Raw genomic sequence first — 15,110 nt, forward strand, 5'->3', positions numbered from 1 at the left:
AGGTTGCTCAAAGCCTCATTCAACCCAGCCTTGAACACCTCCAGGTGTTCATCCATGACCTCCCTGGGTAACCTGTTGCAGTGTCTCACCCACCCTCACTGTCAAGAATTTCTTACTAATCTCCAGTCTAAACCTGCGCTCTTCAAGCTTTAATCCATTCCCTCTCATCCTACCACAACAAGCCCTTGTAAAGAGTCCCTTCCTTGTAGCCCCTTCAGGCACTGGAAGGCCACTCTAAGGTCTCCCCAGAGCCTCATAGTTTGTGTAAATGTATAAACTGCCTACTCCCTTAAAAAGCGAGAAAGCTTCTACATGGCGTGGCATTCATTTTGCTGCCTCACCCTCCTGAAAGAGTCTCCAAAATTAATCTTCCTATCTAAGTGTCACGTTCAGAGCAGTCCACTGGAGAGGTTCACCGTACCTGTACATGAAGGGAGCTACGGTGGCAGTGTTGGGGTGGCTGTATTGCTGCTGGGGATGAGGTAGCTGAACACTCACAGTGTTGCTCCCTGTGGTGTGTGTCGTGGCGGTGGGGCCATTGACAGCTTGGCTGCTGCTGCTGCTGTTGAGGCCTCCTGCACCTTTTCCTTCTGAAGAGGCCAGGCTGGACGAGGAGCTGGAATGCCTGCTGTCCAGCTGGGACTTCTGATGAGAGAGCCCTGAGCCGGCCTTCCCGCTGCGGCTTCTCTCGCCTTCCTTTGCGGGAACTGGGGCACTTGAGGATTTCCCTGTGGTGTTTTTCATTCCTGGTTTTGGTATTCCACTGTGCGAAGGGGCAGAGGCCTCCTTCTTGGCACTATTCAGCTTTCCTCCTTTAGGGATAAAGCTTGTGATCTTGGAGGACTTTTTTGGCATCTCTGTTGCTGCTAGTGCTGTCTGTTCTTCTTTTGGTTCCTCTTTCAGGTCCAGCTTTTCCGTGATGGATGTTCTCTTTGTAACGTCTTTACTTTTATCCTTGTCCTTCTCTTTCTGTTTCTCTTTATCCTTCTCATTACCCTTTGGAGAACTTTTCTTATTAGTGAGCGCCCGGCTGAAAGTCCTTTGTGCAATTCCCTTGAGTGCAATTTTGGGGCTACTGGAGACGGATCCCGGATTGTTCACATTCTGGCTTGTGGCTTCGAATTCTTCGCTCTCCTCGAAGCTGAGAAGCGCCTCTAGCTTTTCACAACTGTTGTCCCGAGACCCTGGACCTTCGAGCGTTGTCCCTCCTGCTTTGGAGCCTCCTTTGCTGTTGAAGAGTTTCAATTTCTCCAGCATGGACTTTTGACTGTTGGGTGTTGCTTTGGCCATTTCCAAGGGCGGCTTTGGAGGCTCCGGCGGGGGCTGCTTTACGGACAACATGGAAGACGTCGCTGTGTGCTTAGCGCTAAGGGACTTGCTGCGCCAAGGTTTAATAGCAGAGCTGGGCTGAGGGATGGCTGAGGAGTTATTGCAACCAACAGTACTGCTGCAGCTTTGAACTGAGGATGGGACATTTTCATTCATTCCTGTGGGCTGGGAGGCTGGACTGTCTGCAGGCTCTGGAAAGAAAAAAAGACCAAAACACACACCCCCCAAAATTCAACACATCAGCACCTGGGATTCTTCTTGTAATGAAGCATTAGGAACTTTACATTAAGAGCATGAAAAAGAGAGATACCTATGAGTAATTTCAACATCAGTAGCAGTTTTCTTTTCCTACCCAGTAGAGCAGCAATGAGCTCCTACCATGTAATTTACATTTAGCTGCTGCTTCAAGAAAGAGGGATAAATAAGAAAAGCAGCTCCTCCAGTTCAAACCAAAATGCCTTTTGCAATGTCTTCTCCCTTATTAAGCTCATAATACTTTTCCATTAGCAAAAACACAGCACTATTCTCTAACTAAGGGTTCCCTCTGCTTTTGGCAAAATGCTTGCTGTCCAAGTTTGATTCTCAGAAAAACCTCAAGCATACAAAAAAATGCAGGAGTAAGGAAAAAATTGAAACCAAAGTCCTTTGAGCTATTGGGGGGAGGCTAAGACCTTCAGATGCAAAAAGCCAGGAGGAAACTCCACGTACAAACCCAACCCCAATTGTGCTCTTATGCAATGAACCCAAATTAAGTATTAGATCTAGCTGTCAGAGAAGCCAGTGCCAGTAACTGTACCCCCCCTACACACACACACACTCAGAGAAAGCAAACCTTGCATTTATTTAGCTCTTTTCAGTGTTGTTTGCTCTTGTTAAGAAATTAGTGCAGAGCTTAAAGAGAGCTTGGAGAAAGAAACCAAACCCCCCCCAAATTCACACTCACCTACCAGTGGCCACTTCTCCTCTGAAGCTTCTCTTCGCAGAGTTCCCTTGCTGGAGACGTTACTCTCTCAATTATCACAAGTATGTTTTCTGTTAGACCGCTCATGTTTCCAATTAACTTTTGTCATCTGTGTCTGTTCCCCTGCCCAGCAGCCTGCTGGGGATTAACGGCTCTTACCTATATTTCCCTGCCCTCTAGCAAGAGACTAAGCTGTGTACAGAGCTGCATTTTTTTAATTCAAAAATCAACAGCGGCTGAGAGCGTGCGTCCGCGGCAGCGGGAGCTGCCCTCTGCATCCAGCCCCGTAAATCACCAGCCGCCGCAACCACACAGGGGCTGTTTTACTTCACGTTCAGCTGCCCAGCGCAGATACGGCTCTGTTACCCTCCCTCCTCCTGATCCAAACCAGAGCTGCTGAAGATTCCGAGGGCGCGCATCTCCCTGGCTGAGCGGGGAATCGGGTTTCTAAGGGTGCTAAGAGACTCCTCCATAATCGACTCGGTCGTTTCACATGGTTGTGGACAAAGCAGGACAGCAGGAATTAATGAGGCTTCAAAAAAATATTACTGAACTCGGGAGATTTCCAGAACTCTGTTACTAACCACCAACAAATACACTGGCTGCTTTTACCAGTCCTTTTCCTATGGCAAACTACCCAGATGGAGCTGGAGAGAAGCAAGAGCTGGATTACAGCCACCAAAAGGAATTGTACTTTCTCTTTTAAAGCCAGTGCCAGTCTGCTACCTTCCAGGGCACTGCTCCTGCTTTACTCTAGTACAGAAGGAAAATCAAGCCACCAAACACCCTAAAGAGCAACGGTACTCGAGCTGCTCTGCTCAAGCCTGCTAGATTCAATCTGATGGGTTAAGAAGGACTGAAGAAGTAAGTGCTGGGAGTCACGGTGACCCTCAGCACCAGGAGAAGCTGTGGCCCACCATCACAGCCCCCTGCCCACAGAGGAAGGAAGGTCACAACTACTTCAGACACTGCTGGAAATGTTAATCCCTCTGCTTTCACAAGCTGTGCACCACTGCTTTTTCCTTCATGCTTCTTACCATACACTGCTGCTTTGTTATTATTTTTATTTCCTGAAGTCCTCCTACCCATGAAAATCTACTTCCCATTGGAACACTGCACCACGATGCCTTTGTAAACCCAGAACAAGCAAGCTTTTGTCTCAGCCTGCCTTCCACAGAAGATGACCAGCAATGTAAAGAAAGCTTCACAAAAATCCCATTTGTGCATCATTTACAATTAATTTGTATAGCTTCTTCTAAAAAAAAATGACAATTGCCCATCTCAAAGTAGGATACTTCTACAGGAAGCAAAGATTCATAGTCATTTCAACACTAAATTCTGGCCTAATCATGCCAAGTGAATCTTGACACAAAGTGCACCCATGCCCAAAACCCATCAGAGCTGCCTGTGATATGTGAATATGTCTCAGCTGGGTCCAAAGATGAACCTCATGTTCTAACCAACATGGACAGGCAACCTGAGTTGCAGGCAACAGCTGAGTTGCAAGAATCAGCAGGACTAGGGCAATACAGAGGTGACAAACTGAGAGCTACCAGTGAGAGATGCAGCTACTAATTAGAAGACGTGGATGCACACCAGGTTGGTGCAACACACAGACAACCCAAACCCAGCTCAGGGTGAGATGGCACTCAGCTTCAGCATGCAGCCAAACAGGACTTGGATAAGAAATCTGTGGTCTTCCCTAACAGGTTCTTAACAGCTGTTTGAGAAAACACAGGCAAGGTGTGTTGTGATATGAACAAAGCCACGCTGCATTCACTAGAACTCAGAGCCTATGCAGAGCCCTTGTGTGAGCTGTGACCCACAGGCTAGGGGACAAGCCCTGAGACAAGAGCTACCCAAGTACCAGGTTGTGTCCATCACCCAGCCATAAAGCCCTGATGCCCCCTCAAACACTGAGCTAGCTGTTAGCTCACTGCAGACCAGCTGTGGGAGCTGAAACAGGAGGCAACCCACATCAAAACAGGGCTCCTACCAGCTCCACAATATTCTTCTGGAAATGAATGGAAGGTGTTGGCTCACTTGGGATGTCAGCTTGATCCTAACAGCCCAGGCAAGTGCTCCAGGCCATGGACTTGTCAGGAAAAGGCTTTGCTTGGATCAAGTAAAATGACCAAATCCAAAAGCACTGCTCAAAATTAATTTCCCCAGAAAATCCAAACCTTTTGCATTTTGCCTGTCTTTGAATGTATTCAAGATTTCTAATTATTACCTTTGTAATTTAGTCACTGAACAAAACAAACTTTTTTCCAGTTTGTTTGTTTTCAAACACAACCTTTGCTTTGTCCCCAGCTCCCCTCACAGACACTCTCCTGTTTGGAAGTCCCCAGCTCCTCTCACAGACACCCTCCTGTTTGGAAGCTAACTCTGGCTTCTGTTGCCAGTAGCACGGGATGAGTACCAAGTACTTCCACTTACAGAGCTGCACCTCAAGTAGAGATGTGTCAAAGAAATCACAATTAGGACACCACCACCAGGAGTGTAACACCCAAAAAAGCCCCAGATGAGTATATTGGGACACCAGTGCCCTTTTCAGACTCTCTCCCTGACATCTTTCAGGAAGGGAATGCTGGATGCAACGCATCCAAAATGAATGAAACTCTTAAGTGCACCTTTGAAGCAGCTACATTTTGGGAATGAATATATTTCCTTGGAGGAGTACAGTGGATTTTGATTGCAGTGAACCTGGAAATTCAAGCTCCTGCAGTTCTTGTTACGTTGCACCAGGCAAGGTGAATGCAAGAAACGAGAAGCAGAAAGATGCTCAGGAGAAGTGGCCTCAGCTCCAGGAAACGTCAGCCTTTTGAAGGCTCTCTGTTTCTCACAAAGAAGTCTGCTGGCTCTTGTGCCACTCAGACCACTCTTGGTAAACGAAAGGGGTTCTGCTGCCAGCATGCAGATTCAAATGCTGGGTTTCCTAATGAAGCAGCAACATCAATCCCTGGATAACACATCAGCATGCAAAGGGGGAGAGTTTTATTCAGCATCGCATAGGCCCTTCTTTCATGAAAAGGAGGGCAGGTTTCATGCATTCAATTAATAAGCTTATTATTTCCCATGTGTTCCTTTGTGAGGGAGATATTTCCTTTCTTCAGCAACCTGCATTAACTGAAACTGACTATAAAAGAAATGTTTTCAAACCCCAGCTACAGTCTACAATAAATAACGACCGCGCTCCTCTTTTCAAAGTCAAATCTTGGCCTGAAATCTATTTTCTTCCTAGCGTTCCTGTTAAAAAAAAGATGTTGGTGGTCTAGCCCCAATGCCAATTTGCACTGTAGCATGGGTAAATCTGATTTCAGCTGCTCCTGCAAAGTCTTAACTGCATCTGCAAACCCACCCGTTTGTGAGGAAACCAGGAGAAAAGGTCCGAAGGCTTGTGATGATTTAATTCTTCCAGGGAAGTCCTTTAGAGCTTACATTAGAATAAGCTCAGGGGAAAATATATGCAACTTCCCATCATTTGTCATGTTCACTCTAAGCAAGTGGACTTGGATTTGCTCTAACTGCAAACTTGCAGAAACAATCATTACAAGCATGAGAGGCAGGACAAAGACAAAGGCTGTTCTCACAGTTACTTCTCCTTCGGAGGGGTGAGAACTTCCCAGCACTTTTTATTCATTTCAGAATGAACTAGCTGTCATTTTTTTTTCATTTCACAGCTATGGGAAAAATAAGTTGTTCTCATGAAGAGAAATATCTTCTAGTCTAGCCCATAGATTAGATAACCCAGTTAAAAGCACATCCACAACTAAACCCTAATTTAGGAAGCAAAAGCAGATCTGCTCTTTGACATGAGAGCGTCAGAACAGCAGAAACCACTGTGGCAGTTTGGTCATCTCGCACGTAGAGGAGGAACTGGTGAGTCTTGACCCTTCCCAGAAACCCACCAGAAGGCTCCTTCAAAACACTACAAATAAAGAATCCTACAGAGAGAAACTTTATAGCTGAGCTGTGCTCTTTCTCAGTCATGATCTATCGTGCTCAGCAAACCCCCAAAGTCTGGAAACGCCTGCACTTCTGCCAGGAGCTGTCTATAGAAATCAGTCTTGCTGTAATCCAAACCACCAGCAGGTAGAGCAGAGCATTCCCAACAAGAGCACCCTGGCACACAGCCCTTCCTCAGAACAAGCAGAACTCTTCTGGCCCAAAGAAGTTTCTATTTCAATTGTGCAGAACTGCAGCGGGGTGGAAGGGGCTGGCTGAATGACCAGCTGAGGGTGGGCAGTAGGCATGGCCTCCACCCACAAGGTGACCGAAGCTTTGTTTTGTCTCCTCCACTCTGGATCACAACAAAAAAAGGCAACAAAAACATTCTTTAAAGCAGAGATTGCCACAGGGAAACTGCACAGCCTGAGAAAAGCCCAGATAGGAACCGTTCTGCTTTGCTGAGGACAAGGGCTTCATTGAGCTCAGCAGAACCCATTCCTTTAGCTTCTGTCCACTGGCTTTCCCTCTTCTAGGGGTGATTCCACCTATTGTACCACAAGACAAAAATTACCTTTACTCCTTGATGGTTTTCTCTCCTTCCATCATATCTACTTCTTCATTCCCAGTGCTGGAGACACAGCAGCTCTGTGTATTCACACAAATGTGCTGCACTTCTGCATATCCATAGTGAAGGCCATGGAGGTGTCACTAACTCAAGGTCCCCATTCCTGTTGGGTCTCCGTCCTTCACATGGAGCTCCAGCACATGAAACAGCAGTCCTGCTGTGGGCCAAGACTCAGCACTTGTGCTGAGGTGAAGGGAACTAAAACTGGAGCACAGGCGATGCTTCCCTCATTGTCTTGACATAACTGACTGAGACACTTGAATTCCTTCTTGTGTTTGTTTAGTTACTGTAAAATTCAAAATGCTGTCCACATGACTGCCTAAGAAAGAGGTTGGAGGGACCTCTATCGACCACATACCAGTTAGATGATCATAAGAATAATGAAAACAAGCTACTGTGCCATTCAAAACAAGTTGCACCCTCCACTTGATACCAGACAAACAGCATTCTTGTTCATCGCTCTGCATCTTCTCCTCATTACTTGTACAATCAAATCCCCCAAGATTTCTCCTAACAGAGTGATTCAAAAGCATTAATGAGTTCCAGACAGGGAGCTGCTAGAGAAGCTTTCATGAGTCCTACATAAAGCTGGAGTGGACAATATGTACACTTAGCAGCCTTGACCTAACACATCTCTCCTACAGGCAGGTTACATGAACCATGATAAACACATATATATGGGTGGTCTGAGAATTGCACTAAGGGAATATTGGCCTGATTTGAGTATTAGTGGTGGCTCCAATCAGGGCCTGGAATGATCATGGAGGAAGAAATGGAGGCAAGAGTTTTAATGGAGGAGGGACAGGCAATGGGAGAAATTCTCTCAGAAAACTCCCACTTAGTCAAGAGGTACAAACTAAACCACATGTTAACTCAGGAATGTGTTCCTCACAGCAGCCCAGCTGTACAGAGTGAAGTGGTGAACACCAAAGTGCTCTCAAGTATGGAGGTTCTACACTGAAACAGTGGAGTCAAGCAAACAGGAACACCAGCACTTTACCATCAGCTGTCTTTACAGCTACACATGGACCTACATAAACATGCTGAAAAAACTATGACCTATTTCTCCCAAACCCAGCTGACAGACACATATTCCTATTCATACTAGGGTCTTCATTTCCTCTCTCTAATCAATGAAACCACTTGATCCCTGTAGCAGCAGATCTTTCAAACCAGGCCAACATGCAGGTGATTATCTACTTGCTATGACAGTAGCGAAGAGCTGGGCCATGGCTCGATGCACATCAGCCACTTCAGAGCTGGTGGCAGCTCTTTGGTACCAGTCATGGATATTTTTAGGTGTATTTGGTTAGGGATGACAACAGGCAGCAGGGTCAGGAGAAAACCCATGAATGGGGTTCCCCACAAAAGGGAATAGGGACAAAGGAAGCCCAGGGAAAGGAGGCTTCTACAAGTGTGGTAGCAACATGGTGCTTGGTGCCATGGTTTAGTTGATTAGATGGTGCTGGGTGATAGGTTGGACTTGATGATCTCAAAGGTCTTTTCCAACTTATTCTAGTCTAGTCTATTCTAGTATGCTGGCACTTAGAGAAGTCTGGGCTGGAGCAGCACTGCTGTTTCCTTTGCTAGGATTTCAGAGTGAACTCTTGTTTCCATGCCTGCTCTTCTGGCCTAACTCACCCAGCAATAAATTTACAAGAAACTGTAAATATTTATTTTCAAAGGAAACATCTAGCAACTGTAAAGGCCATGAAATTCAGGGTCAGCTCTTCAGCTGGTATAAATTAACGTGGTTCCACTCTTCCCAATGCAGGGACAGATGCACACCGGGCTACAACCTCGCTTCTCAAGGTTATGCTTTACTTCAGAGCTCAAGGTTTTTAGCCCCATGACCTCTCCAGTTAACAACACTGGCTGTTTTTCTTAGGTTTAGGTTTTGGTTTGGGCTTTTTTTTCCTCCCCTTAAACTTACTTAAATACATATTTGGCTTGTTTTAGATGTTCCTAAAGCTCACACCAACTATGGCAAAGTTCTGTGGCCTTGTGAAGCTCCACTCCAGCTGCAACGAAGCCTTCAGCCAGCCTTTGTTCAGGCCAAAAGAGGACATCTTTTTAAATGCCAAATTCAGCCAAACAGTTGTAAAATGAAGCACAAAGATGATTTGCTGCATACTTGCATCTTCTCCTAGAAATGTGTCATATTGCTTGTTACATTCTGACAGTCTCTAAGCTGCTTTACGGGCACACATCCAACACAAATATGTCAGAAGAGATGCACTAAGATGAGCAAATCTTTCAAAGAATGCATCTGATTAGAAAATTGAAAGGGTGCAAGCAGCATCCCAGGAGATATTTTCATACATACATACATATATATATACACACAGGTATATGGACCTGATGGAGGGAGTCCAGAGGAGAGTCACAAAAGTGATCAGAGGGCTGAAGCACCTCTGCTACAAGAACAGGCTGAGGGATCTGGGGTTATTCAGCCTGGAGAAGAGAAGGCTCCCGGGAGACCTAAGAGCAACCTTCCAGTACCTGAAAGGGGCTACAAGAAGGCTGCAGAGGGACTGTTTGCAAAGTCCTGCAGTGACAGGACGAGGGGCAACAGTTTGAAATGAGAGCAGAGGAGATTTAGATCTCTTCTGCACCATGAGAGTAGTGGAACACTGCAACAGGTTGCCCAGGGAGGTAGTTGATGCCCCACCCCTGAAGATACTCTAGCGCAGGCTGGACAAGGCTCTGGGCAACCTGATCTAGTGAAGGATGTCCCTGCTGACTGCAAGGGGGTTGGATCAGGTGACCTTTGGAGGTCCTTTCCAACCCAAACCATTCTATGATTCTCATCTATCGATCTATCTATCTTCCTATCTATCTATCTTCCTATCTCAGTTGCCTGAAGATGAGTATTTTGTTTGATGCCAATGGCTCTCATGGGGGTCACCTTCACCTACACAAAGTGCACACATTTGGTACATCTAACCATTGACCCCTAAGACTGCTTTGCCCAGCAGTGTGGAGGTTACGTCTCCTTACTAACATTATACTAACTTGTCAGTTTTGTTTTGATAATGTGAAGTTAAGATATTCCAAACCAATCCAAAGTATAGGAAAAAAATCTTGACATTATTAGCACTGCCTCCTTCAAAACCTGACTAATAATCATTTCCTAGGAGCTCACATGGAAATGGTCCCAGCCTGGAAGTGGTTCCTTTTTTCATTGTGGTAGTTTAGGCTAAGCCTTTAAAACTGAGCTGCAGATTTTGAGCAGAGAAGTAGAAAAATAGAAATAAATCCCTATTGGGTGTAAAAAGGAAAACAAAAGACTCTATATTTTGCACACATTCACTGCATTCCATTGTGGAGTGTAGCTTTTGCATGTAAATACAGCTTCATTTGCTTCTAACTGAGTTAGCCTGGCTAAAGTTAATGCTGGGGGAAACTCCAACCCACCACATTCACTTACAGACACTTCTCCAACATTCAACCTGAAGGCAGCGTGTCATTTTTCCCACAGACTGCTACTGCCCTCTGTAGGATTGTTTTAGATTAAAACATTAGGGACAAAGTGGGAGAGAAAAAAATAGCTAAGAAGAAAGCTTGCAAGCCTGCCACAATGACAGCACCCCTTCACAAACATACTACAGGTGGCAAATTAAATCCACGTTTCCTACAGCTTCAGAAGTTCAGGGATTTTACAAACTGTGGATCCAAACTGGGAAGTAATAAACAGAATGTTCCCAAACAACATCACCAGACTTCAGAGACTGCAAAAGGAAGGCTGGGTGCTTGAAGATCAGGGTGGATAGTGGACATATGAAGGTGTTGAGAGCTGGTCAAAACCAAAAGACTCTCCATTGTGTGTAGCTAACCAAACCACTGAGACAAGCTCATGAGAAGACTCACTGTGTCAAAGTCTGCACTGAGGTGATATGCATCAGTATTCACATCTCCTCCTTCATACTACCTAGGACACTGCTCTGCTACTTCTTGCATGGACAAACCCCAGACTTCTTTATTTGAAGTAGCACATACATAGAATTTTGGTGATTTTTACTTCGTGCTCTACCCTGAAATGAAGATCTGTAGGCCTGACCTAGGAGTCCTAGTCATCTCTACTAGAGAAGATGTAGCTCTTCTCCACATCTTGAAACTGGTTTCAGACAGCATGGGAAGACTGAGAAAGCAAAATAAAGCCCTGGAGACACAATGTGAGGTGTAGGAAGTGAGACTCAGATCTCTTTTCACGTGTTCCTTTGCTGAGTGGACGCGTGCATCTCACAACAGACATGCATGCATCCAACAGCCTCTCACTGCCATCAGTTTTGATTGTTACCTAAGTCCCCTCCCCAGGGCTCCTAGAAAACCAGTGGTCTCATCATGAACTGATTAAAGGAATCCTTCCCCAAAATCTAGGTTATTTATCTCCCAGTAGCTAGCTATTCCTCCATGCTCCATTTGCTGTCCTTTTCACTTCTGATCTATTCTGTTTCAATTCATGCACTTTCATTGCCACAAGACACAGCCGATTGACTTGGAAGACAATTCACATCTGGAGGGAAAGGCCACAGATTTATTAACCAAAGCTGAACACTGCAACCCACTATGTAAGAAATGATTCAAACACAATGCACTGAAGGCTACCTTCGATCCCAAAGTGACCACTGGTGCCAAAGCAGGCTGCCAAAGCAGGCAGATTTCCCTTTCTCCCGTTTCCTTCTCCAAAAACACTCAATGGAGCTCACGGAGGGCAAGGAGATGAAAATGTACCAAGCCTGGCACACAGCGTGGTCATGCAAGTCTCATTTCCTTCAGCAAAATACAGGATATGGGTCAGAAAACTTGAATTGTCTTAGCACTTTGACAATAAACTTTGTCTGGCAACGTTACAATTAGCTTAAAAGAAGCCAAAAATTTGTCAGACCAACTGCTTTTGTTTCTCATGGATGCAGACCAATTTTGTGTCAGGATTATATTTTTAAGTGAAGCTCAAGTTCAACTTACATAAGCCCTCTCTTTTTTGGCCTTTTTTCTTTTTCACTCTAAGACCATAATTTATGACTGGAAATTTTGACCAGAGCAAAAACTCTGAGCACTTAATACAACTTCTGTAGGCTGTCAACCTCAAACCCACCCTTGTTTCTTTCGGTCATTTGTAATGCCCCTAAAAAGTAGAGGCTCTTGTGTGCTTCTTCAGCAACCAGTTTATCTTTCTGAGGAGATGGATTAGGATGAGGAATGAGGGTTCACAGAACTGCCTGCCTAAATGCAGCTGATGCTCAAGTTGCTCAGTTGACAAATTATTGTTATTTCTCTGTGAGGTTTTTTCTTTCTCTCCCTCTCTTTTTTTTTTTTTGAAGAGTGAAGGCAGTATTTTACTGTCCTTATTTAGTCATCTTGGTAAACTGAGAAAAAAGCCAAGCTAGTTCAAGCTCCCTCTTCAGTGTAGCTTCACAGCACAGCACCCCTACACAGGTAGCCAACACATGCTTCAGGACAAGAGACACATGCCCCAGTTCAGGAGTCATGGGACATGAGCGAAGAGGAGAGCACTGACAATAAGGAGACAAAGGGAGACTGGGGAGGTATTAGAGAGGGTTCATCAGCTCCACTGCTCATGCCATAACTTGTCTGCTCGCTCTTCCAGCTGCTAGCCAGATCTAATTCAGATTTAGATGCTGATGTTACAGGTAAATGATTACTGTTTACGCAGTGACCCTTCTGGAATAAGCAAGCAGGGATTTACCATGGCAGAGCGCTGCTAATTTAGCAGCAGGTTAACTTCATACATGAAATCAGAACAGAATTGTATTATTCAGATGGGAATTTAATTTTCTTCCTATACAAGGTCTGACCAAGGTGATTCAGAATGTCCCTGGAGGCCCCTCCATTGCCATCCTCATGAGGGTTTGGGCTGTAATAGCTAGCTGAGGTAACATTCCACAACCTAATGACATGCAATCACAGGACAACAGTTTCTAGAGGAGGAAAAAACACAATTTCCTGGAAAGAAACAAGCATGAGGACCACAGGCAAGTTGAACCAGACCAGTGTTTTTCCTTCAAGCAAACCCCTCATTACTGTAAACAGAGTCTATGCACAGACAAGGAGGAGACTTGAGCCTCAGGGCTGCGACTGCCAAGTCACTGCAAGGAGATGGTACTGAAACCCAGCGCTGGTCTCTGCTGGGCAGAGCAGTGACTCTGCTCAGGATACAGAATTAGCTGCCAGCCTCTGCCAACAATTTGACCAGATCAGACTGGAGTGATTTGCTCAGTTCTCACCAGCCACATCCCCCAAAACTCCCCTGCTAAATGCTGCTGCTCCACAGAGCTCAGAGCTACAAAGCCAGACTAATGAATGCTGTCAGATGACTCCAGCTTAGTGAATGGACACGAAGCCAGTAAATGTCATTCAAAAAAGCAGCACTGCAGACAGAACACAGTGCTCAGCTCTTCTGAGGCACTGCCAGGCACACAGCTTCACTGCACCATTTATTAAACTGTGACATGTTCCTGCCTTCAAACCCTGTGCTATACAACTCTCGAAATCAGATTTCACTCACATACTTTTGTAACTTCAAAGGACACAAGAGCAAAGGGGAAGTTTTCACCCTATAAAAACACTGAAGAAATCATTAGTGGTCATTTTCCATTCCTGTCAAGCTACTCATCAAGATGTCACTTTCTGGTCACACTGTCAGCACCAGGTTTCCTCAAAGCTGGTTTTTGCTTGTACCTTCAGGACAGCAAGCTACCATAGGCTCCCCAGAGAGGTTGTGGAGTCTCCTTCTCTGGAGACTTTCAAGCCCCATCTGGATGTGTTCCTGTGTGACCTGTGCTGGATTCTATGGCCCTGCTCTGGCAGTGGGGTTGGACTGGATGATCTTCAGAGGTCCCTTCCAATCCCTAACATCCTAGTATCATAGTATCAGCCAGGGTTGGAAGGGACCACAAGGATCAGCTAGTTCCAACCCCCCTGCCATGGGCAGGGACACCCCACACTAGATCAGGCTGGACAGAGCCTCATCCAGCCTGGGCTTAAAACACCTCCAGGGATGGCACCCCAACCACCTACCTGGACAACCCATTCCAGGGCTTCACCACTCTCATGGGGAAGAACTTCCTCATCACATCCAGCCTGAATCTCCCCACCTCCAGCTTCATTCCATTCCCCCTAGTCCTATCACTACCTGAGATCCTGAGAAGTCCCTCCCCAGCCTTCTTGTAGGCCCCCTTCAGATACTGGATACTGTGAATTTCAGCTATGTTAAAAGAGGACTACAAGCCACAACTTCAGTGACATTAAAGGAGGACCAGGTCTCCTTTGAGAAGAGCCAGCTGCTTTGTGAATTGTAAATGTCATGTTTACACCACACAGCTCTGAGAGAGTCTTACAACTTCTGGAGCTCAGTAGAAGATTGCATTTGCCTCGAACAAAGCCTCTATTGGGAAAAACCTGAGCATGTAAATACCTTCAGTGCTTACCTTTGTCATTGCTACTCGTTGGTGTTGGAGGGGGAAGCCCAGGCTTAGATTTGTCATAGTTGTTAAAGCTCTGGCTGCGTCGATTGTTGGCACTAATAGAACCACGAGCTTTGGCCTCACTGCCCGCAGCGGACACCCTCGTGGTGGGGCCTGGAAGTCTGAGGAAAGAAGAAATGGGGGAGAAATGATGGAATACCCATGCATAAGCTGGAAAGAAAATGGATCAACACACTCATAGAGGTCTTTGCTGCTTTATAAGAACAGATAAGAGTTGTCCTACGTATGTCAGGCAAGGTACAGTCTGAACTGTTTCACATCAGGAAAGAACTGAACTGAAATGAATGGTCCCTTGCCATAAATCTTGTGAATCAGAAGCAGTAGTGAGGAAATTCAGCAGAGCAATATCACTGGTACAAGGTTAAGACTAAGGGAGACACCACTGTTCTTAAACCAGTTTGCTGGACACTTCACTATGTGATGTCCACAAGGGCTACCCTTGTTTTGGACAAAACAGTCAGACAGAACATGGTTGCCCTCTCCCTTGTAGAGAAAAGCAGATTCAGATCCTGCTCTGAAAGCTACAAAGCCAAACCCAGGGGAGTTTTAACTTGGCTGAATTATCTGAGCCTGTAAGAATCACACAAACCTGAAGTGTCCCCTTGTAGGGCAACCACACTATCGGGGAGCTGGCATAAACCTCTGGTTTACACTGGGTCAATCTCTTCCAGCATTTCCTTACCTGTGTTCACAAGATTTAGATGTTTACCTAGAAAAAAACGTAGTTAGGAGTCTA

The 15,110-nt window shown here is 45.6% G+C and overlaps 1 protein-coding gene across 4 annotated transcripts in view; it reads right to left on the reverse strand.

The window, feature by feature from the left end:
- The window catches only part of NAV2 (neuron navigator 2), a 353,869-nt gene that overhangs the window by 109,094 nt on the left and 229,665 nt on the right, over positions 1 to 15,110 (reverse strand). For all 4 annotated transcript variants that reach the window (XM_068148346.1, XM_068148344.1, XM_068148343.1 and 1 more), the window contains 2 exons: positions 14,318 to 14,475; positions 422 to 1,520 (listed from right to left, as the gene is read on the reverse strand). In XM_068148346.1, coding sequence (XP_068004447.1) covers positions 422 to 1,520; positions 14,318 to 14,475 — 1,257 coding nt within the window. The remainder of the gene's footprint in view (positions 1 to 421; positions 1,521 to 14,317; positions 14,476 to 15,110) is intronic.

The sequence above is a fragment of the Melanerpes formicivorus genome, unplaced genomic scaffold, assembly GCF_026170545.1.
Source record: "Melanerpes formicivorus ecotype bairdi unplaced genomic scaffold, bMelFor1.0.p_v2 SCAF_16, whole genome shotgun sequence".
In the NCBI taxonomy this organism is placed as follows: Eukaryota; Metazoa; Chordata; class Aves; order Piciformes; family Picidae; genus Melanerpes; species Melanerpes formicivorus.